Raw genomic sequence first — 24,384 nt, 5'->3', positions numbered from 1 at the left:
ACAGACTGAGAGACCACCGCAAAATAATAAAATAAATAAATAAATAAATAAAAAATACTAAAAACTAATTAGCTATGACATATTTGTATTTTTAACTTTAAATTGAAAAGAACTCAATATTTGTCAGTTGACTAATTAAATGAATCAGCTGATGGGATTTAACCTACCTATGTAGGTAGTTTAATTTATAATAAAATACATTTACTTTTAATTCTTATTTATTTATTTATTCCTTACATGAAAGTGGACAACAGGCTTTGTACATAACTGCACACTACATTTTGAAATTCTTCTTATTAGATAATAATTCATTATTATTAATTCATATTTGGTACAGTATCTATCTATCTATCTATCTATCTATCTATCTATCTATCTATCTATCTATCTATCTATCTATCTATCTATCTATCTATCTATCGTATGATATAAATGCACATTTGGGACCTTTTACTTTATTTAAACATTTTACTTTATTGACAGTTGCATTGAACCAAGCATCCCATAACATATGGCGAGGGCTTAATGGTGATAAAGAAAAACACACAAATATTCTTAATTCTGTTAATATGAGTATATGTACAGGTGCTGTGCAATGATTCGGTTCGTTACCACTTTATATGAGGAAAAACTCTCTCCAGGACACTTGATCACATTCACTCTAAACCAGAATTAATGAGGAAGATGAAAGAAAATGTTTGGTCTACAAAATACATGTGAGTCAAATTAGTGAACGCAACAGTGGTTCCATAATATGATTTATATGTTCTTTAATTTGTGTTATATCAGCCAGATAAACACATTATCCGAACAGCATTGGAGAAAAAAAAGATTGTCTCTAAATAAAGAATAGAAAAAAAAAAACACTCAAGACCCAGTGATGTTCACAGCTCTACTCGTTAAATGCATTCAATGATTTATCAATAATTTAAGTAATAAAGACTGAACATATAAGAATCAATATGCATTATTAGTTAAAGGCCCTGAATACTTGCATCTCTTTGTGTATATCGGCGTATATATACAAACAAATATATTACACACATTAACCCTGAAAGAAACAACCACTGCAAAAAAAGGCACAACAATGGTCCGAGCGTCATGGGAAATATCTATGGAATATAAATAGAGGATTTAAGCATAAACATCTTGCACTATGTAAAGGGCCAATGAAGGCAACAATGTAAAAGGCGGCACAGTTCAATGAGAGGGGAAGTGGGGAAAGGGGGAAGCTTTGTCACAGTATCATGAACACGGCTTTGCTCCATCTGCGTTGTGTTAAATGGATGCACAATGTGAGCTGGACCATGGCGACTACACCCTGGTGACCCACAATCACATGTTTACGAATAAGGCCTTGAATTTTCTGAACTGAGACAATAATTCTCTGTGTGAAAACAGTCACGCTTTTACCATAGAATGAGCCGTACGCAGACCACTCTTCAAGCTATATGAATGTTAGGAACTGCACTCAAATTACAGCAGGACTGAGAACGGAAAAAGAAAAAAAAAAATTAAAAGTTTGGGAAAACGGAAAAGAAAGAAAAAAAAACAATAAATAAGAGTTGATTTTTAATTTAAAAGGCAAATTAACGAAAAATGAATTTCATTAATTAATGAAAAATAAAACAGAACTAAAGCAGAAAATAGACGTTATTGGACTCATAAAACCAGAAATTTATGTCGAAGAAGTACCTCACACTTTGGTCTATAATAACCTTCTTTACTTCCTGATTCATTCGAGGAATAAAAGGTTTTATTTTTGAATTTGTTTAAACTTTTTACTTATTATTTCCAAATCACGTCTTTAGAAAGAAAATTAAAAGAGTTTAAAGACAAAAGAAATCAGCATTTTAATTTGTTGTCCATGTTCCTAAACACTTTTTTGAAATGCATTTCAGAATAAAAGTCAAATAAGGTATATATATCCAGTCTTCCTGTGTTGTTTTTTAAAAGCAAACTTGACGTACTAAAAAAAAAAAAGAAAAAAAAATGCACGCACCATTTCTTCCTCCTCTTGCATTGTTATTTAAACTACTGTTCCCTTGTCCCAGCATCTCTGCCCTGCACACATAACCAGCCCTTCTGCTGCAAAACGTATTAATGCAGTTTAGACAGAGACACCGTACTTACTAAGCTTCACGTCCACCGACACAGGACGCTGCCGCTGCTGCTGCTGCTTCAGGTGTGCGTCCCAATGATTCACGGTCAGTTTTGTGACGATAAATATCTGGCAAAGTTCACGTTGCTGTAACTGTAACCAGACAGCCTACATTACGCCGGCCCCCTGACCAAAGTGTGAGGTAAGACCGTGTTGGTCATGCTACTAATTGTGTCATGCATCGTATTTTGGTTTTCTTTTCATCTCTGCTCTGTGGTTCTGTTATTTTAACATCTGCTTCAGACAGAAGCAGCAATAAGAGCATTAATATTTCCGCCCACTGATATTTTCTGTGCAGTTCCTTGTTACGTCGGTGTGAATAAGAAAGAGAAACGGTGGCAGACAGACAATAAAAAAAAAAAAAAAAAAAAAAAAAAAAAAGGATGTGTGGGGACAGAGTGTGTCGTGCAGTGAACTACACGACGCACACTCATGGCTGCTGCTGATACTGGCTCTCCGTGGCCGTGTAGAAATCCTCCAGGACGCTCTGCAGGTAGTCGAAGGTGGGGCGGTCCTCGGGCTTGTTCTTCCAGCACTCCAGCATGATTTCATAGAGTTCGGTGGGGCAGCTGTCCAGGCGCTGCATCCTGTAGCCCTTCTCCAGGGAGCGGATCACCTCCGGGTTGGTCATCCCTGGAAAACCGGAGCGCAGAGGTGAATCATTAGAAGCTGCAGCCGAGCAAATTTATTCATGTGATCCCTGTAACTCCTGTTTACACTTGACCTTTATTCACTTTACTCTTCCAGTCAATTTACATCCTCCATGAACTGTTTGCATAGTTAATACATTGTTTTCTCTTTTGTATTTACTTTGTATTTTTCTATTTGTTTGTTTTAACTTAAAAGTTTCTCATTCTTTCACATCGTGCTGCTCACGTGCCCTAAGGTTTATGTGGTTTTGTAGTTTCATCTAAGTTCTTTTCCAGTTTTGTAGTCCTGTCTATTGGGGGTTAGGTGCACACCAAGGAACGTGAATAGAAATGCTTGTGGACTAAACTATACGTGCATCGTCCTCGGTCTCTAAACTTAATATCCAAACATGGCCGGTGTCCTTACCTGGGTATGGTGTCCGTCCATAGCTAATGATCTCGGTCAGCAAGATGCCGAAGGACCAGACGTCAGATTTGATTGTGAATGAGCCGTAGTTGATGGCTTCAGGGGCCGTCCATTTGATGGGGAATTTGGCTCCTGGATGGACAGACAGAAAAAAACACTGGTCAGTGACACGTTGCCGAGCTGAAACTAATATCTGATGATAAAAGCTAATGATGAAAGAATGTTATTTGATACGATAAGATGTTATTTGAATATCGGACATTCAAACTGCACAATCTCTTTGTGCGGGCTGACTGCTTCAAAATGCGCGTCCCCGTTGGTGGATTGGATAAAGGCTTATCTGATATCAGACAGTTGATGGTAGCCGACCAAAGCTAGCAACACCCGCCCTGTGGCTACAGCTAGGTGGAAATATACGACATCCGCTAATTCTGCAGCTTCCGTCACAGTCAGTGAGATAACTATGAATGTGTCATCTAAGTACTTAACTGGTTTTATAGTCTCCTCTAAGTAGAGTTGGGCACAGAGAACCGGTCCCAAACAGCAACCGGTTCCTAACGTCCAGTTCAAAAAACCGTTAAGAAGATGTTTGAATTTCGATTTTTTATTTTTTTGGTTCCTAAATGCTCGCGCTAGTAAGAAGACTCGTCTGACTACACGGACTGCAAAAAGCGCAGCTCGAAAGTCAGGCTTCATTTTAATTTATCTGCAATGTACACGATGACGTATGAGGGAGGAAAAAACACGCAGCAGCTCTTGATTTTGAAACTTGATTTTGAGTTGAAGCTTCTGCAGTGACACAGTCTGTCAGACCGTCGACTCAGAATGTAACAGGCAGATATATCAGCGTCGGAGCGAAAAAAACAATACAAATCAGATAAAATCCCGAGTTGTTTGATCCGATGGAGCGAAAAAAAACCTGGGTTGACCCGGGTTTTTCTTTCTATGTGAAAGGGGCTGTATGCGCCCACCTGGGCTGCAGCTCTTTGTTTCGTAGACTTCTGCCAACTTATTATTTCAGCAAGTTTCAGTTTTACAGTTACAGTTAGGGACCCTCCCGTGTAACTGAATACCCTAGTTACTGTACAGCAACCAAATCAAACTGTGTTAAGTTAACTGGCAATGTGAATAAATAAAAATGGCCTGTGTAAAGGCTTTTTCAAATGAAAAAAATTCTCTTGGGAAAAGTCTGTGACCTGTTGACCTGCACCTCAAAGAATGGGATTCGAGAATCGTTTAGAACAAGAACCGAAACAGAGAACCCGAACGATGCCGAGCCCAACCTCTAAGTACCTTACTAGTCCTGTAAAGTAACCTAGTCTCATGTAAGTACTTTACCAGTACTTTACCATAGTGTCGTCTAAGTACTTTACTACGTACTTTACTAGTTTTATAGTCTCATCTTAGTACTTTACTAAGCGCTTTGCAAGTTTTGTAGTCTGATTTAAATAATTTACTAGTTTTGTAGTCTCATCTCAGTACTTTACTAAGTAGTTTACTAGTTTACAATCTCATCTAAGTACTTTACTAAGCACTTTACTAGTTTTATAGCAGTACTTTACTAGTTTACAATCTCATCTAAGTACTTTACCAGTTTTATAGTCTCATCTAAGTACTTTACTAAGTACTTTACTAGTTTTGTAGTCTGATTTAAGTACTTTACTAAGTACTTTACTAGTTTTATAGCCTCATCTCAGTACTTTACTAGTTTTGTAGTCTGATTTAAGTACTTTACTAAGTACTTTACTAGTTTTGTAGTCTGATTTAAGTACTTTACTAGTTTTATAGCCTCATCTCAGTACTTTACTAAGTACTTTACTAGTTTTGTAGTCTCATTTAAGTACTTTACTAGTTTTGTAGTCTCATTTAAGTACTTTATTAAGTACTTTACTAGTTTTGTAGTCTCATTTAAGTACTTTATTAGTGTTATAGTCTCATGTTAGTACTTTGCTAGTTGCTGTTTTCCACTACATGAAGTTATTGACCTTTGACTTTTTCCTGACACTTAATTAACCAGTGGATTGTAGCGTTGCTAACGGATTAGCATTTAGCATTTAACTAAAACTGTCCATTGATGTAGTTCCTGCAATGAGTCCTTGTTGTGTACGCTAACTCTATTTTTCATTTTAACTATTTGTCTACAAATAACTAACATGTGATTAGGACCATTTTTGCTAACGCGGCTCCTCTCAAAGCCTCACGCTTACATATGCTGCTCATTCACGAAGCTCATCACTCTCTTCTAATTCTATTGTTCATTTTGCAACCGGATATTCCACCACCGCAAAGTAAATCCCCCGTGAAGTGTCGAAACGGCGACTCTTCCCATTTCATCAGTTCCTCGTTTCTCGAACGCCACTTGGCTACTCAGAACCGTGTCCGGTGGGGAGGGGGGGGGGACGTACCTTCTCTGGCCGTGTACTCGTTGTCCTCGATGATACGAGCGAGGCCGAAGTCGGCGATTTTGCACACGAGAGCCTTGTTGACGAGGATGTTGGCGGCTCGCAGGTCTCTGTGGATGTAGTTCCTCTGCTCAATGTAGGCCATGCCCTCGGCGATCTGGAGACAAACGGTTCAGGGTGTGAGGGTCAAAACAAGACAAGAAGTTCTTTCTGGTTATATCTACTTATATTTTGCTATGTATTCTCTTTTCCTTGCTTTTGTTTTTGGCGATAAGACCGACCTAGCCCGATAATTTAGCGTGACAAAGCCAGTCATGCTAGGACTGAATCAAAACAGGAGGGTTCACCTTCTTCCTCTTCCAATTCCTTTCTCCTGCTTGGTATTATTTGGGCATGACTGCACTGATATTGGATGCATTCACAACGGGAGCTGTTTTCGTAAGTCACATAACTTCACAGGGGTGAATGAGGACTGTGTTTGAGGATGGGTGCGGTCTGAGTTCACGCCGAGCGCTCATCTGTGGTTGTTTTACTTCTCTGTTATCAGGATTATCAGGATTATCAAGATCACGGCAGAACATCGGAAACTATGTGACTATTCAAATGTGCCAAACAAAGGGTTCACTGACGACCAAACAACCAGGGAATCTCCTATGGCAACGTAACATCTGGAGTCACCTGGGCGGCCGACACACCGAACTCTCACCTGAGCGGAGAAGTCGATGAGTTTGGGGAGCTGGATGCGGTTTCCCTCGTCGCTCTTTAAGAAGTCTAACAAGCTTCCTGTGGGCAGATGATACAATATATGTTAGTACAGCAATTCCTTCATAGCAAAGTACTGTACTTTAATAGCAATTTCCACTTACTTTAACAACGCTTTACTCATTATTTTTAGCTATTTTAACCATTACCACCATTTTTAAACATTTATACATCCACTGTGTTTAAGCACACAATATAGTTATTCAACAGCTATTTGCTAAACTTTTAAAAGTTAAATACATGATATAAAGGGAGGTGAAGGAGAAAGATTGACAATAATAATAATAATAATAATGATGCAGAGAGATCCAGAGAGGTAACTGTCAGTGTACATATTCAAATAATGCTCATAAACCAGACAATAATAGCACAGCAATATCCAACAGTATGCGACATCAGAAAAGGGATTGCAAATCTTATACTATTTATTTTTTTTATTATTATTTATTTTGTTCATTTTAGTTTGTAGTGATTTTCACTTACATGATATGCAAGATTTGTACATATGCAAATATTATACTACTATTTATTTCATAATGTTATTTTAATTTTATTTAATTTATACATATAAAAATGTACTAATATAAAATACTTTTATTTATTTAATTATTATTATAATTTTTTTATTTCACCTGTGTACATAATTTACACATACATTTATACTATTATTATTTCATATTTCATGATTTTATTTAAATTTTTAAATTTTATTTATTTTTAGTGATTTTCACATTTGTACATCATGCAAATCCTATACTGTTATTTATTAAATAATTTTATTTTTAATTTTAAATTATTATTTTTTAATTGTCTTACAGCCATATTTCAGAAACTGTTTTTTGAGGTGCCCAGTGATCAACAGAGTCTATCTAAGTCTAATCTAATACAGGACACACACCTTTCTCCATGAACTCGGTGATGATGTAGATGGGCTCCTCCTTGCTGACGACGGCGTTGAGTCGCACCAGTTTGTCGTGCTGTAGAGTCTTCATGAGGTTGGCCTCCATCATGAAGGCCTCCACTGACATGCTGCCGGGCTTCATGGTCTTCACCGCCACCTTGGTGTGCTTGTTGTACGTAGCTGAAGACAGAACCACAATAAGAGGACCGAACTTCACTCTTTATCCGTTACCTGGACTCTACAAAGATTCACGTCCGTCTCACCCATCCAGACTTCTCCAAACTGGCCGGCACCGAGCCTCCTTTCCAGTTTGAGCGAGGATCTTGGGATCTCCCAGGCGTCCTTCTCCCACGGCTTCTCGGGCTTGGGGCTCAGACATGGGGTGGTCAGGTGCTGGCAGAGGCCATCTCCCTGCTCTGGAGACACAAGAAAACACATTTCCACATTTGACCCAGGCTGAGATACTGGAGGCGACCAGCAGAGTGCGCTGTGTCACTATAAGGATAAAGTTTGACGCTTCAACACAGGCTGAACTGAACTTGGATGGATTCCACTAATTCGTGGTGGTTGAATTGTGTGCACAGTGGAAATTAGTCCAGGATTAACTCAGAATTTTGAAACAATCATTCTCTTTCAAGAGGTGAAAACCCCAGGTTGGGTACTTTGGTTTGCAAAATATCCAAATAGAAAGGCGGCCTGGTTCTATTTTTACTGAAGCCTTTTGGAGAATATGTGTGAACGTTTTTTACATAAACTCTCGATACAATTATAGTCAAGGGGTGTTTTCCACTATCTACGCTGTAAGAATATTGTTAAAAAAGTATGTTTCGCCTTCAATCTAACACCAACTATAGTTGACCTATCATCACCGTAGAGGCCAGGGTCATGCATATGGACCTGTAAGTTTGTCTTTTTACGTGAGCTCAGCCTCAGGAGGTTAAATAACAAGGGAAAGAAGAAGCCTGATGGTGGTAACTCACTCTTGTAATGGGCGACCAGCTCCTGCAGGGTGCCGAAGGTGATGCGGGGGGAGATGTAGAATCCTCCGTTGTCCAGTGTGCGAATCTTATAATGTTTGACCGTGTCACCGGAGTGGCCGTCGTGGTCCCTGACGGACAGAGAGTAGCTGCCTGTGGGAAAAACAGGAACAAACCTTTTTTTTATTTCTGCTCTAAAATCGATTCTCAAATCAAAATATCGATACTTTTCGGATACAGATACAGAAGATGGACAGAAGAGGAAAGTTTCTCATTTCTTTTTAGGTTTACCAGACACATTAGGGCTGCGAAACAGATATGAGTATCCTGAGACCCTTTGTCCTCATATGGGGACGTTACATTTTAGTTTTTTTGCAGCTTATTCTGATTCATTTACACCTGTTTTCCTCATAAGGAGACACTTTTTTCTTGTTAGCAAAGGGTCAACACACTTGTTTATTTATGTTTATTAACTTTTCTGGTTTGATGTGACATGAAAATCTAACAAATAAACCAGTTCTCGTTTGAGGATGTTGGGATTTCATCGTTTTCATGGTAAACTGGTGACTTAAATTGTAATATACAGTGAAATAATCCCTGTGTCCACATCATTTCTTTCAAAAACTACTTCCAGTTGAAAGATGATGCTTATTTTTTATACTTTTTAGGTCCTACTGATCCCAAATACCTAAAGATCTTAATCTTATCTTTAAGAAGTTAAGATGTATTTCAAACAAAAGCTTGGGTCTCGGGAGGTTGAACTTTCTCAGTGAACGATGTAGAATATTGCAAAATAATAATATTGGTATCGTGACTCAAGTCTTGCCAATAACCACCTCTATTGCATTTACACAAAGTATTGGTATTGGATCAGTATCGTCGATACTAGCCTGAGTTTTACTCGGCATCATTTACTCGGAACGTCACTACGTTTTAAAACTATAACATTATGGTGCTGGGGTTTGACCGGCATCAGAACCAAAACTATGCCCTGTAATAGTGAAACTGTCGTGGGTAAAGCTGTGAACCTGTGCTCATTAGGAACCAGTCCTTTCTCTGTGACCACTCTCAACACCAGACTCAGTGTTTCCACTTCCTGCTCACCCTTGGTGGTCTCGCTGTCCCTGATCATGAAGGATCCCGTCTTGTTCCCGGGGGCCAGCAGCTGCCTCTCCGCATCTTTCCTGCTCACGCCCTTGAAGAACCAACTTGATAACAGGAAACACATCAGTCAGTACAGAAACCAAGTCAACGGCTCTTCCTGTGTCTTTTTTTCCATCCAAACTGCGCGCGCTGCTTCCTCATTCGTGGTCGCGGTCTTAGTGACAGACTTAAAAGACACAAGGCAGAAAACACCACCTCCTCTCCTGCTGCTAATTATTATTCTTATCACGACTTGTCGTCAGTGTGTGAACACTCACTCCTCTGCCTCCAGAGTGTCTTTGGCCACGTAGTTGCTGGGGATGTAGCCTTCCTGGCCCGTGCTGATCAACATAGCTCTCCACCACTCGCCCGACCTACAGGAAAAGGAAGAGACGCAGCATGAAGCCACAAGTCCCCGCAGCATGTTTAGAGATGACCGCAGACGTCGTAAATGAAACAAATGCTCCTCTTACTCCTCCAAGATCCGGAGCTTGTCTCCCTTCTTGAAGCCGAGGTCTCCCTCGTGGATGGCCTCGTAGTCGTACAGAGCCATGGCCACGCTCTCCCCCATGCCTGCGTACGGAAAAACACACAAAAAACAGTAAATATCTGCAGAGGCATCGCGGTAAAAATAAGTCCCTGAGAGCTGAGAGCGTGAGCTAATATTATGAGAGATGCTTGCATGGGTTTATTTCAGTGGACACCAGGTCTGAGCTGAACTCACTACCACCTGGGCCTCACGTTTCCACCACGCGACCAACTTCTTTGTCTCTTTTCACAATAATAATAACACAAATAGCAGTAGGGCAGCGTCTCTACCCACACTCTCCTTCCTCCCCTGAGGTTAAAGACTTTTTTCTTTTTGTATGCATTTATTTATGCATTTATAAAAGGGGGGCTCTCTCTTATTCACATGCACTTTGCTGGTACTTTACTTGTGGTTAGCTTTAGCATAAAATGCAAAATTAAATACAGGAACTCACGCTGCTAAACTACGTACAGTAAGAGGAAGCTTGGTAGTAGCATGTAAATGAACTCACCGTCAGAACCGTTTGCATTGGAAGGTGTTTTGGCCTGTGGACAGACAGACAGACGGATACATGAACATTTCACATGTTGAGAAAACCCGATGAGTCAGACTCTGCCGCTTAAAGAAGTGAAACGGTTCCCAACATGCTAATAATAATAATAATAACTTAAACTCAAACTCAATGAAAAGGGTGTGACACCACAGGCCTGATGAACAGCGGTGGAAAGAAGAATCTGTATCTTCAGGCGTGTTTCCTGCGTCAGCTTTCTCGTTTTAGCTCTTTCTGTCTATTTGAACTCTCAGATCTACTGGTTTTATATAGACGCGAAGCAACACAAAAATGTGTCTTTTAATAAATCAGCGGAGCCAAAATTTCTCACATTACTTTATTTCGTCTGTGACTGAATTAAAAGAAATCGTACTTGAAGACCTGAGAGTGATTCTTAGTGCAGTATTTCACGTTTGCATGCGCTGTATGAACGGCTGTGATAAATGTCTTTAGTTTTCAGAAAGCTCCCGGCCTTTCATTCGTTCAGCCTGTTTAATGGAGCAGGAGCATGTTCGACCCCTCCAGGCAGAAACACATGATTTAATTACGGATCCTATATGATGAACATCCTTCAACAGCAACAAGATTACTAACAAACAGACTCGGCCCCGTGTTCCATGTGCAGCTCCTTCCTCAATGTGCATTTATTTGCACATGTGTATTAATACCCACCACTGGTCTTTTTTAGGTTTTCTTATCTATCATTGTGTTTTTCTGCTGTGTTGTGTCTGGTTGCTTCCTTCCCTTTTCATGACAATGCACAAGAGAAATGAACCTGAATCAGCTCGTTGGTGACCTCACAGTTCACAGTTGTTTGGTGCTGATGAAGTGTTTTTTTTTTTGTTAGTTTTTTTTCACACAAACACAAGAGAACGAAGATTAAACTACTGGAAGCTGAAACCTTGAATAAACGTCTATGAGAGGTGTTTCAGCAGCTCTAGGGTGACACTTAATATGCTGTTAAACCAAAACTAAAAAATAAAGCTGTAATGTCGCAGGCTAATTAGGCTATTGACAAGACTATACGAATTTTGAATGTCTAAATATGGGTTTTAAGTAGTCTGTTTATTTTATTTTATTTATTTAATATTTTATCTTTCTTCTTTTAACTAATTGTAACTTATTTTATTATTTTTGCCTCATTAGTATACATTTTAATTGAATTTTACTTATTCTAATCATACTTTATGCAGTTATTTTTATGTCTCTAGTGTTTCCTCCACTTTAAGGTGGTGAGGGTGGGACAGGGTTTGTTTTTACATGTTTGTGTCTGTGTGTGTCTGTGTGTGTACGCGTGCGTTCGTGCATGTGTGCGTCCGTGCGTGTGTGTGTGTGTGTGTGGTCTCTTGGGTCTATAGTTTTTTCTTTTGTTTTTATGTAAAGCACTTTGGGCTGTGTCCTTTTGTATGGAAAGTGTTCTATAAATAAAGTTTGTTTGATTGATTGATTGATTGACGTTTTGGGCCGATCGTGAACAAGTTCCACACGTCCACCACCACTATCTCTGTACAAGTGCAATAAACTGGATTGCTCCTCATATGTGGACACTGGGATTATTTCATTATTTATCACCAATCTGTGACAAAATATAAAACTGTTTTAATACCTGAACATGGCCAGGCAAAGACAGAATTGCGAACAATGAATTCACCCACGTCCTCAAACGAATATTTGCTAATTAGCGACATTGTAGCTCGTTGCTATCGATACAATTTGTTAAAGTCATCTCAAACTAGAATAAGCATAAATAAATAAGTTTTAAACGTAGAATTTGATCTGGTTTTGTCCTGTGACCGTCTGAGATGAAATGTTTTTACCGACTAGTGTGTTGACCCTTCGCTACCACTAGGTGGCAGACTAAAGTGTCCACTAACGAGGACAACGGGTTTTAAATGAGACAGATAAAACCTAAAACTTAACGTCCCCATATGAGGACGCTGGGTCTCAGGAAGTTAGACAGTACTAAGTGAAGGTACCGATCATAAATACTGGTCTATGACTGCATCCGTATGACGCATTTTAATAAAATAATCGATTTCATTCCTACGTAACACGAACTAAGACCAGAATCTGGACAGAATGAAGATTCATGTGAAAGGATCAGAGGAATAAATTTCTAACGTCTGTGGTTGAAATAATAGGAACTCCTTTTTTAACAGAAGGGGGCTTAAGTTACACTTTCATACGTAAAACAACAAAAGAGGCCGAAGCGCCAGACAGAGGGGCTGTAAATTTAGACGTACTGTACGTGATTATGAGGCGAGGGGACGCCTGAGGTGTTGCTCAACACCTCTGATAGAAGCCCTCCGGCTCCGAGCGCTCTGGCTCTCTGTTTCTGTCACTTCCTCTTTCTTCATTGAGTTTCAGAGACGTGTTACTGTCAGCGCACAGGAAGCAGTAGCCGGGGGGAAGCCGCGCTAGGCGGCCGCCGCCGCCGCCACAGCTCTGCTACGTTACCCGAGCCTCAGATCAAAGTCTGGCCGGTATGCAAACTCTCAGAGTCACAGGAACATGTGGAGAGTGTGTGTTGGCACGCACCTACAACAAAAAAAAAAAAAAAAAAACAACAACTGCTTCTTCCTGTCACTCGTGGTAATTCCCACTGAAACCCTGTGCTCTTTTCTCTGCACCCTGTCATACTTTTACTGATTCTACTGCTTCCTTTCTCGATCTTTATTTAAAGTCGGGCCGTTATCACACGTCCCTTTAATGCTGCTTTCTACTTGTGTGACGCTGCAAATCAAAGAGGAAGAAAGGCGCTTTTTACTTATTTCCTTATTTCTGTTTCTTCCACCGGCTGTAGTCATTTCTTAGATCAAGAAGCTAAAAAGGAAACCAACTAAAAAAAAGAGGCAGTTCACGTCAAAAAGCAAAGATTACAAAAGGGTAAAAAAAATAGTAAGAATGTTCATTTCTGAGACAAAATTTCACATAATTTTCAAATTTATTGACGTCATAGACGCCCAACCACCGGACTGATCGAATCCCAGGTAACGTAGGAATGTCTGTGGCCAAGGTTCAGCCTGTCAGACTAAGTTTTAGAGTCTTGGCTCGGACCCAGGATCTCTATGATCTGTCTTTGATGTGTGAGTATTTTGCTTGTGATTGTATCATCCACCTGCTCCTCTGGCTCTGCTGCTTCATCTCCTGTAGTCCAGCAGGAAACGTCAAATATTCACAAATATTCACAAATAAGAGTCTGATTTGAGGAAAAACTAATAAAATATAGGTTTGGTGAATTCTTAGTGCAGATTATTTAAAGGGCCTTTGTTTGGGGCCTCGGGTAAATTTGGTTCATTATATAATTAATAGTTTTTATTAAACATATATGTTATATGATATTTTGCCACTTCAACCTTTTTTACAACTAGTTGGTTCACTACTTTAACCTCATGCAATATGTAAATATTTTTTGTACCTTAACCCTCTGGAGTGCGTCCAAATCACATGGACAAATCACTATTTCCATTTGAATGGAAACAGCTTTTGAAATTTACACTTTAGATTTACATTCTGAGTTATAAAAACGGTTCGTTCCACACGTTTATGGTTTTCACTGTGAAATATTTAACTTTTTCCTCCTGGGATTTTATGGTTTTAGTCTGGTTTTAGGCTCAATGTGTTAATACAGTCACTGTTAAAATGAAAAAATAATAAATAAATAAAATAAAATGATACAGGTGAGGTTGTGTTGAAAAGAATGAAACCAAACAAGGCGACTATGTGAACTGTTTTTAAGATGAAATATAAAGATAAAACCAACATTGTGGTCAGTGAGTGGTCAGATTATACTCTATTATATATATATATATATGTATATGCTATATTCTGTTTTTTGTATTTTGCATTGTTGCTTCTTGCCGCTGTTACACCAGGGCAATCTTATCGTATCTTATCTTATCTTATCTTATCTTATCTTATATCTTGTCTTGTCTTGTTTTGTCTTGTCTTGACCCTGAGTCAGTGTGTCCACAGTGTCGCTAGCTCCACTCAGCTACTTTTACTTCAGACGTTTGAAGCGTCCCCGGCCGTAATGTGCATGAGGAAACGTGCGAGTGGTTTTCTTACAGCTTTGCCCCCTGAGTTTCCCATTGTGGGGTCTTTGACATAGTGGGCGGTCTGTCGGTTCTGGGAATCGTCGCTCCCCGTCCCTTTGCTGAGAGGCTCCTGCTCCTTCTTTGAGCCCACACAGCCCATGGTGTTCTTCTGCAGGACGACAACAAACAAGAGAAATCAGCACGGGGATAAAATAACCATAGCGTTACAAAAAAAAAACAACAACTTTATTATACAAACCTGGTTGTTAGAGTTAAGTTATGAGCTAGTTTCTGTCTGAAGCCTTGAACGTGACAGAGCACACGTTCACAGGCGTTCATCTAAATTTAAATGTGGTCCTTCTTCATAGTGAAAGTTACCCCAGAGGACCAGAGGATACGAGCAACAAGAGGAAGTGAGGCCGCTACAGATCAACAAAACACTTAGCAAGGAGGAGGTTGGGGTGGATGGATGGGTCCTTCATTACCGTAACCATGACAACCGTTCTCCTACCTCCCACGTTCTAACTTACCAAGAGTTTGTGGATTAACGCGTTTGACAGGAAATCGGCCCGTAACAGTTTGAGTGGGTGTGGTTAAACTCCCGGCCGTTTTATTAATTTATTTATTTATTTTGCATTGTGGGTAAGGAGGAGGAAATAGGGATTTTTACAAGGTCTGGGAAACACACACCTTCAATTTGCATCCTAAATAAGAAAGACGGAAGAAAACCTTCCGCACGAATCTTGCATGCATTAATGTGGACATAATCGCCTGCACACCACTGCTTTAGAAAGCTGAAATCCATTGTTTTCTAACGTGTCGTTGATGTTCAATAGAAACTAATAATTAACATATGTATACTGTATAATGATAACGTATAAATATATAAAGCAGAAAGTGTGGAGTCAAAAATGAGACAAAAAGTGAAAGGGAGAGGTATCTGTTTTTCTTGTGAGTCAGACGAAACATCTCCGTTTACTGTTACTGTAATTTGCAATAAATTTTTTTTTTTTTTGAAATATCTGTAATTCTGGGAGGGGAAGGCGTGAAAACTGCAGATCACGTGTTGTTCGATATCTTCCACGCTGTGGGGGAAGCTGAACACCACTGTGCCTTGTAGGCGTCCGCAGCTCTTTGACGTAAAATAACAGTTATTTGCCGCGTTTACAGTCATTTACAGACTGATGATTAGTAGTTAATTAAGGTTAATCTCAACCATGTGAGCTGTATTTGCAGGATCTGACTGTACACTCCTACATGTAAGCAGCATCTAGTTCACATGTAAGATGTAGTATTAGATTCTAAACATTGTAATGATTTAAATTAGACACCTACTTTCATTACCGTGTCTAAATGTAGCTCTCAGAAGAGCAAACCAGCTTCAAAGTGACCACATGTCTCTTTATTATCAACAACAACAAGCTTTCAAGTTGAACTTTCGTCAGAGAACTAACTGGAGCCTGAAGAGTTACGTCTGAAACCAAAACATCAGACATTTAACAATGAACTTTACTCTGAATCTGTGCAGTTCAATACTTCTTGTATATATGTCAATATTATTTTATTTTATTCGATTTGGTCTTATTATTTATCTTTTACACAGTCAACTCTCTACCCTTGTTATTTTTCCCTATGTTGCTGTTGCAAACTGTAGTTTCCACATATAGCTCCTAATTTTAATTCTAATTTAATTCTAAAAAACAAAAACAACTTTATTCTTCGACTTTTTAACATTAGAAGAGAAGCAACGTCATGTATCGTTCGGTTAAAATCAGCCGCTGTGCAGATATCCAGGGTCCAGACTCTGATATTAAATTCTAATAAGTCTAATAAGCGTCTGACAAGAATCCAGTTAGAGACAAATAATTCAGCTGCGCAGAAGATGGAGGAATAACCACCATTTTATTTTTTATAGATTTGTACGTCTTGCGTATTCTTTGCTTATACTATTTTTAATGTATTTACTTTTCCTTCTTTCTTTTTTTTTAATGTACAACAATTTTACAGACATTTCTAAAAGTGCTTTTCAGCTGCTACGATCTTTCTTTCTCTTTTTCTTTCTTTGTTTTGTCCGGTGGCGAATACAAGTGTATCCACACATCTCCCTGACACATCTGTACCATCTAGGGAATACTTTGTTTTCCCTTTGTATCACGTTGTATCTGCATATGTATATCTCTGTATGTAAATGAGACGCAGATAAATGGAACAGAGTTTGACAGGAGCCAGAACAAAGAGGAGTCTGTGGCTGCTGCTTTACAGCACCTACATAGATGGGGAGGATTAGAGGAGGAGGCCGTGTTTATCGGCCTGGCGTCCTGCACGCTCATGCACACGCCGGCAGATATGATTCTAGAGGCGCCAAGCGACAGGTGACTTTTAGATGTTCAACGAGAAGCAAACACTTCTGCTGTGAATTAACTGTAACTTGCACCACACTGTCCCAGGGCCTCTGGTGTACAGTGCTAACCAATGGAAAAAGTTTCATTTTTTTAAACACGGGAAGTTCTCTTATTGAGGTCAAAATTAGCGGCGTTAACATATTTGCTTCCTTTTTTTTGTCTTTTTTGCTCTGTTCCAGGTCTGGTTCCTCCTCAGATGTCTCAATCAAAAGATCTAGGGCTCTTTGGGCAGCCTTGGCTTATATTTAGAACTTTTAGGGCTTGATTCCTCTAAATAATGAACTATATATAGACAGCTCCAAGCTGGTTGGTGGAGTTTGGCTCAGTAACAATGCAGCTGCAGACTTAACCGAAATTAAATTCTAGTTAAGTGGTGGAAAAAAAGGAGAAATTGCTTAAATGAAGCTTTCAGTGGCATTACCAGAACCAGCTCTGCCTGGGGCGGTGGGTGCAAAAACTGACGTCAAGACTGCAGACGGGTGGCGAACCTCCCAATTCAACCAGGCTGGCATGGCATGGGTGGCACGGAAATGTTAGAGGACCACTCCCCAGACAGAACCTAATGTTTTACCTGCTAATCCCTGTAGAAACGTCTCAGATGGACAAACTCGGTTAAATAAAAGCTAATAATTAAATGAGAAGTTGGCCACGGGAGGTTTCTGTTTGTAACAAAAGTCCCGGGAGCTACGTGGTCTGGAGTATCAGCTCTTTCCTGGTACATTAAGTATATCGGGTGAGAGGTCTGAGAATTCACAATAATCCCCTTTTTATTCTCCGGCTTCAGCTGAAGAGTGAAACCTGAGAATGTTCCACCAGGAAGCGAAGACACGGGTCCACCACGTACAAGGTTGAACCCAGTGCAGCGTCCGCATCTGAGCACTTTTTTATTATGGAAGATCATGTGATGTTTTTTTCTAGTAATAAAAAAAAAAAATAATAATAATAAAAAAAAAAAAAAGGTCACTTGGTTAGTTGCTGTCAACCGCACCCAAAAGTACAGTTTGAAACTGAGATATGGTAGTTTTAATCTGATGGTACCAAGATATGGCCTATATATATGTATATATTTTTGTTATTTTACAGAAAGTTGTCAGCTGTTCTACATGACGGGGTCTGAAAATAAAAAAGGTAAAGTTGTGCAATAAAAAAGTCCCCAAAAACTAACCATGGTGACGAGGTATATGAAGGCAAATGTTTGACTTTGCTTTTGCTTATTGTAAGAATTGTTGTCAAGCAAAAACATCTTAACCCATCGGCAGATTTTTTTTTGTTCTTAATACGAGATGAGTTGATTGAATATAAGAATATTTTTCTTCCTTCTAGTAATGCTGGTTTTGCAGTGTTGGTTGCAGACAATGCAACCATTGATTTTCAGGTTTTTATAACAAATAAAAATAAAGCAAATAGAAAGAAGAGAAAAAAACATATGACAGCTCTATAATCAACAGTGAGACCGATCTTTGCTCATAGAGGGTGATGCTGAAGAAAATGTAAAATGTCCTCATATGTGAACACTGGGATTATTTCATTATTTACATTATAATAAAGTCACCAATGTGTGACAAAATATAAAACTGTTTATTTTAATATCTGAACATGGCTGAGCAAAAGCAGAATTGCAAACAGTGAACGAGAGCAGAATAAGCTGCAATAAAACATAGAATTTGACGTCCCCATATGAGGACGCAGGGTCTAAGGAGGTCTAGATGTAGAGTTCATGACGCCCTGGAAATAATAATAATAATGTTAAAGGAGCAGTTGGACGCACTGAGGAAGCACAAGTCAGTTAAACTTCTTTGAGTTTCTCCAGAGACGAACATGAAATAGAATAATAACTTCTACTGAATGAGTGCTGAGCTTCTAGAGCCCCAATGAAAAAAAAAAACAAAAAAAACAAAGCCTGTTCAAAAGGGTTCAGAGGGTTTTATCGGCTAAAATCTCTCATTATGCGTCAACGTCAGGGTTTAATCCCCGGTGTGAATCTATGAGAAGGAGCTGATACTCTGACAAAAACGCTGACGGTTTCAGTTCTGTTCTTTTGTTTCTACTTTTAGTTTTGTTCTCCTCTTTGTGGTTTACCATCCAAACCATCCAAAGTTTAAAAATGGACCCTCCATCACAGCTGGACCCACAGAAACGGTGGTTCCGTTAATTAAACATAATTAGCAGCAATTTAATTAAATTTTTTTAAATATTCAGCAGAGGAGGAAGAAAATACTGAATAATGACGTACTGACAAGAGGTGGTTCCAGATAAAAATACTTGTGTCAAGACGTCTATTGTCATTCACAGCCAAGAGTTGGTTAGCTTAGCTTAGCTTAGCTTAGCTTAGAACAAGACGCATAGAAATGTTCACTCAAATATCTAATGTGTTATTTAGTTGAATCAGTCCACGATAAAAATAAAAACAAGTAAAAACGAGGTGGTTTTAACAGGTTTTCATGCAGGTTTTTACAGCTCTATAACTACCTGTCCACTCTCAGCCTTTTTATTGCCTGCTGTATATTATTATCATGTATTAAATTGCTTTTTATTTCACGGTACTTCTGACAGCAACATCTAGGAAAGTGGGAAGTCCTAACTTCATGAGAAATGTGACTGTCTGAGACATTAAAGCTTCCAATAATAACAACAGTCTGGTCGTTTTTTGCTAACCGTAGTTAATTTCTATTCCTCCCTCGGTGACGCATGCAGTGAGACCACAGCGTAGGTATTAAGTAAGCAAACTTTCTTTTCATTTATACATGAGGGGAAATTTACGAACTAACAAGCGGTAAATGAATCTGCTGAAATCAACACTTTTACGTTGGAATTATGAGCACACGAATGCACTGATCCTCTGAACCGTTGTACATTATGTACGCAATTTGAAACTGTGCGGGTATAAACAGGCTTTTGGCAGCCATTTCCAAAATGTCTGCCTTCATTTGACTTTAAAACTCTAAACGTTTGCTAATTCTTAACAGATAATAACAACCTCATTTATGTTGTTGCTGATACTTGAACGTAAAGCACTTCCTGTCTGCCACAATTTTCCTGTTCCAATTCAAATCATAGGTCTTCAACAGGGGGTCAGTGACCCCTAGGGGGTCCGTGGAGGCACTCCAGGGGGGGGTCGCAAAATCTTTGGTTGATTAGACATTGTTTGTATATTTTCGCCCATAAATTATTGTTGAATCCAACGTATTCTAGTTCAGCCCTTCACTCATTCAGCGCAGCCACACTAGACCTGTCAATCTAAGCTTCCTGTACACAGTAGGCCCCGCCCCTAAAGCCTGTTCAGAAGCGCACTCCAATATTATATTAACTGTTGCGCAATATTTGAACCTGTGTATTATTTGAATAGCTTAAATGTACAATTACATCAGTTTGGTCTGAATCAAAGCGTTTATTTAAAGATTTAAACGTCATCTAAACATATGCATTCATTAAGTGGATTCTTTTTAGATATTTTCTGTTCTGCCCCTCGTTGCAGACCTGCTCGTCCTCACTTTTCACAAACGCAATGAAATGACAACCAGAACCTGTGGAGTAGATATTTGCCACAGTACACAAACATGAGTTTATTTTACTCTGTCTTTGCCTGAACAAGGAAAACAGATTCTGTTGGGGAAGAAATAAAACCTGACCAACAGAAGTGTTTGAAATGTGGTCAGTAAACTGCGATAAATGCCAAATTTTATGAACCATACGTGGAAATAGTTCTCTTTTTGTTTTAAAGGTCCTTGAGCAACTTGAATTATAAATAAAAAAAAGACTTTTCTCAGGATAATTTCACATGTCAGGCCTCAGTGTTATTCTTTGTGTCTTTTTCTCTGTTCCCAGTCGAGGCTAAATGCTGTCTACTAATGAAGGACGTCATAAATCTTACAATCTCCTTCTCTGTAGGAACATGCGTCTGCAATCGTCAAGCCATGACTACCAAGATAATGTAACTTCCTATTTCAATGCAGCTTTAAAACCATGTGACACAGTGTTTGCTAAAAGCGTAAAACCTGGCGTGATGAATTGAACCCGAACAGTCCTCATGTAATTACTCCACAGCAGCGTTTAGCCGCTTAGCGTTAGCCACCCAACGCTGCTGGCACTCAGGAACCCAGCGAGGCAGTTTTTTTTTTTTTAGTTTAGGTTTTTTTGCTCATGAACTGAACGTTTGATTGGAAAAAAGAATAAAAGGGAAGACTGGGTCACTTGTTTCACATGTTATGTGGTCACTCTCTGAAATAACCCTCGTACTATTCAAAGCTGGTGGTCACATCACGTTTCAGATGAGCAGTGTTGCTTTTCGGGGGGTTTGTCTCTAGTTCTGATCAACGTGATGGAAAAAGCTCACAGTTAACCACACAGGCCAGACACCAAAATATGTCGCAGTTAAGCTCAGCTGACACTGAAGCTGTGAAAGTAGCCCTCACCTCCCCACCCCCCTTCCACCCAGCTCAGGTTTATCAAGTGCCATTAAACAAACACAAAAGTGTGGCGCAAGTCTTCAGTGTTTGTGGATAACAAGTGGGCAACGCGTTCCCACAAGGCGTTCTTCGCACCTGGGTCCGAGCAGCAGCACCTGTTTTTAAGACGAGATCCCATGAATTCCTCCGAGTTATTTGCTACAGAAGAAGCCACAACTCTCAGGAGACGGAAGTCAGGAATAATTCATGGCTGTTTTTATTTTTTGGATGTAAATCCTACGAGGTGCGAGGAGCTGTTGGCAACCGCCCGGGGCCACAACAACAACATCACCTGTCAGCCTGGCACGAGACCAACAGGACAGAAAGTAACAGCAATTACATATAAAAAGAAAGATTGCATGTCATTTGCATTGTTGTTAGGGAACCTATCCGCAGGAAAAGGCCGCGGACTTTAAAGTGCAGATCACGGCTGCGTTAAAAGTTTGCGGCCGCTGCAGATGTGACATTAAATGTGCTTCCCTGTTTCCTGTTTTATAGCAGCACAGCCCAGTCAGTACCTACGAGCTGCTTTTAACAAACGTCCACAGCGTTCCTTTAAACTTTTTACTTCCTCTTTAGCGCCCATCCCTGACACCCAACTTTGTGCTAAAGCACAAAGAGTGAATGAAACACTTTGGGGTTTTTAGACACTGAGAGGATGTTATGTCACTTCAGGGTGTCCATTTACTTGAGACCGATTGCAACATTTAGGCAGAAATGATGCTGGCATTTATGCAAAGTGAGAGGTGGGAGTTTTAAGCTGCTCACCATTAAGGGGGTGATGTAATCGTGGTGTTTCTGTGAGCGTGAGCCCTCTCAACACCCCTGCTTTACCTTTTTTCTTTTTTTTTTTTTTTTACACACACACATGTGAAATGAAAGCCAATGTAATGGCACGACAAGAACACAGGAAGAGAAGTGAAACCAGCCTAGTTTCTGGTTTAGTCTAGATGGACAGGCTAAAAATAGCGGAGGAGCGTGCACGCGTGCGCGCACGGGCACACGCGCAGAGATTAAACTCATCGCGATAAATTATCACTGATTAAGAGTTTCTTTTTTAAAGTGAATTAATGACACATTCACTCCTGTGTCGTGTGCGCAGGCGTGGGCTGCCTCAGCTCAAACACCAGGAGTTTCCTCTTTTTGGAACCGAGCATCACTTTTTATATATATATCTAAAACTCTTTATAAAACTCTTTAAGCAGAAGCGTAAACTTTCACACTCTTCTTGAAACTGGGTTTTATCTGTTAGCTAGTTTTTGTGTGACTCCCTTCGCTTTCCCGAAACTTTACAGGCGAGCAAAGGGCGACTCTTACCGCGCTTCAGTCAGTCACTCGGGTCTCTGGTGTAGCTGGAGCTCTGCGATCCCGTGAGGTGAAGGAGGGGTCGGGTGGATGGACGGACGGACGCGTAGAAGAATATTCCGTGTGTCTTCTCATGTAGCTTCCATCCCTACGTGAAACGTCGTTCCTATCTCGAAGCCCCTTCTGGTGCTCGGCTGAAGGTGCGGACAGGGCGGAGGAGCGCAGCGCACTGGACTAGGAGGAGGAAGTTTGCGCCGTGCGCATCGCATCTGAGCGAGAGGTAGTGAAAAGAGGAACAAGCGCACGCCGGCCGTCCTCCTCGTTTCACTGACTCTAACAGCCTGTCACTTTTTTTTTTTTTTTTTTTCTCTCTCTCTGTGTCAGCTGCACTTTGAAGATCAGGTGACGATGCGAAGAGAAGAAAGCTGCTCAGTAGTTTATTAGATAAGTAGTTTATATTCACTTTAAACACTTCTTTTTTCTGTGTATGGGTGAATGAGAGGGGGAGAAGAAGGAGGAGAAGAAGAAGAAGAAGAAGAAGAAGAAGAAGAAGAAGAAGGGATAAATGGAAGGATGGGTGGATAAATGCCAGATACTCATTTGCATGTTGTGCAGAGCAGCTCCAACAGGTATTCAAATGATAGTTTGACAGCTATCGTGCTCAGTGCGTGGTTCTGGGGTGGAGGGAGGGAGGGAGGAAGGGAGGAAGGAGGGGGGGGCGTGGGTGGTTCAGCCCCAGGGCCACTGCTGCAGCGGCTCGGTACTAACACATGACAGAGCTCTGAGCCATAATCCTTAATCAAGAGTCAGGATTAGACGCGAAATTCCCTCTGAAGCCCGGGCTGGACAGAGGGTGGGGTGGGTGGGGGGTGTATGGGGGGAGGGGGTGAGATGAGGATAAGAATGGATGACAGCAGAGGAAGGAAGGTAGAATGGAAGGGTTTAGAATCAGATGAAGGATGCAAGATTAGAGAGGCAGACGCAGACCGAATGAGTGAATGTCTAAACCGGGGCCGGTTTATTATTACCCAGAGAGTTACAGCAGATGATTGACAGATTACAGGTGAACTGCAGTCACACCTGTGACTTTAGACCAGGATAAAAAACATGACGCTGTTCTTTTTAACAGCATACACAGATCAGCCACAACATTATGACCGCTGACAGGAGAAGGGAATGACATCGATCGTGTAGTTCTGCTGCTGAACCTTTGGACCTGACGTTCATTGATGCAGATGCACAGAAGCTGCTGCTTATTATTTATGCACTGATTAATGCTCACTTTGTCTGTATTTATGTATCAGCTAAGTTATCATCGCCATTTCCTCTAGTGCAGGAGTCTTTTCAGGCCAAGGACCCCAAACGATGAGAGATTGAGTAGATATGTGTTCTATATTAAACTCGGTCTAGTTCTGTTTATAAATATACATTATTATAACCATTTTGCATTCAGTATTAAGCTGTTTGGGGTTCAGCTGGGGACCTAATACTCAACTAAAATATGTTGGATTCATGTTAATGTGTATTACAGAGCTTCATCCTACAGCAAGACAATGACCCAAAACTTTAGTCCAAGCTAAACCAGAACTACCTCAGGATAAAAACAGCATGGAAACATGGAGTGGACCATGGCCCAGTCTCTAGACTTTAACCCCATGGAGCTGGTTTGTGATGAACTGGACAGAATGAAAGCAAAGCTCCCTACAAGAAACAC

The 24,384-nt window shown here is 40.1% G+C and overlaps 1 protein-coding gene across 1 annotated transcript; it reads right to left on the bottom strand.

The window, feature by feature from the left end:
• Positions 1-448: 448 nt before the first annotated feature.
• Positions 449-22,935, bottom strand: hck (HCK proto-oncogene, Src family tyrosine kinase). Its single transcript, XM_047582982.1, has 13 exons — positions 22,683-22,935; positions 14,550-14,687; positions 10,443-10,476; positions 9,876-9,975; positions 9,681-9,776; positions 9,364-9,467; positions 8,263-8,412; positions 7,546-7,698; positions 7,280-7,462; positions 6,326-6,402; positions 5,623-5,776; positions 3,218-3,349; positions 449-2,794 (listed from the first exon to the last, which is right to left on the bottom strand). The coding sequence occupies exons 2-13, from the start codon at positions 14,676-14,678 to the stop codon at positions 2,592-2,594; spliced, it is 1,515 nt and encodes a 504-aa protein (XP_047438938.1). The 5' UTR covers positions 14,679-14,687; positions 22,683-22,935; the 3' UTR covers positions 449-2,591.
• Between the last annotated feature and the right edge of the window lie 1,449 nt (positions 22,936-24,384).

Source organism: Mugil cephalus, chromosome 1, assembly GCF_022458985.1.
Source record: "Mugil cephalus isolate CIBA_MC_2020 chromosome 1, CIBA_Mcephalus_1.1, whole genome shotgun sequence".
Taxonomy (NCBI): Eukaryota; Metazoa; Chordata; class Actinopteri; order Mugiliformes; family Mugilidae; genus Mugil; species Mugil cephalus.
Note: the sequence above shows the minus strand (reverse complement) of the source record. Positions and strands in the feature narration are given on the sequence as shown.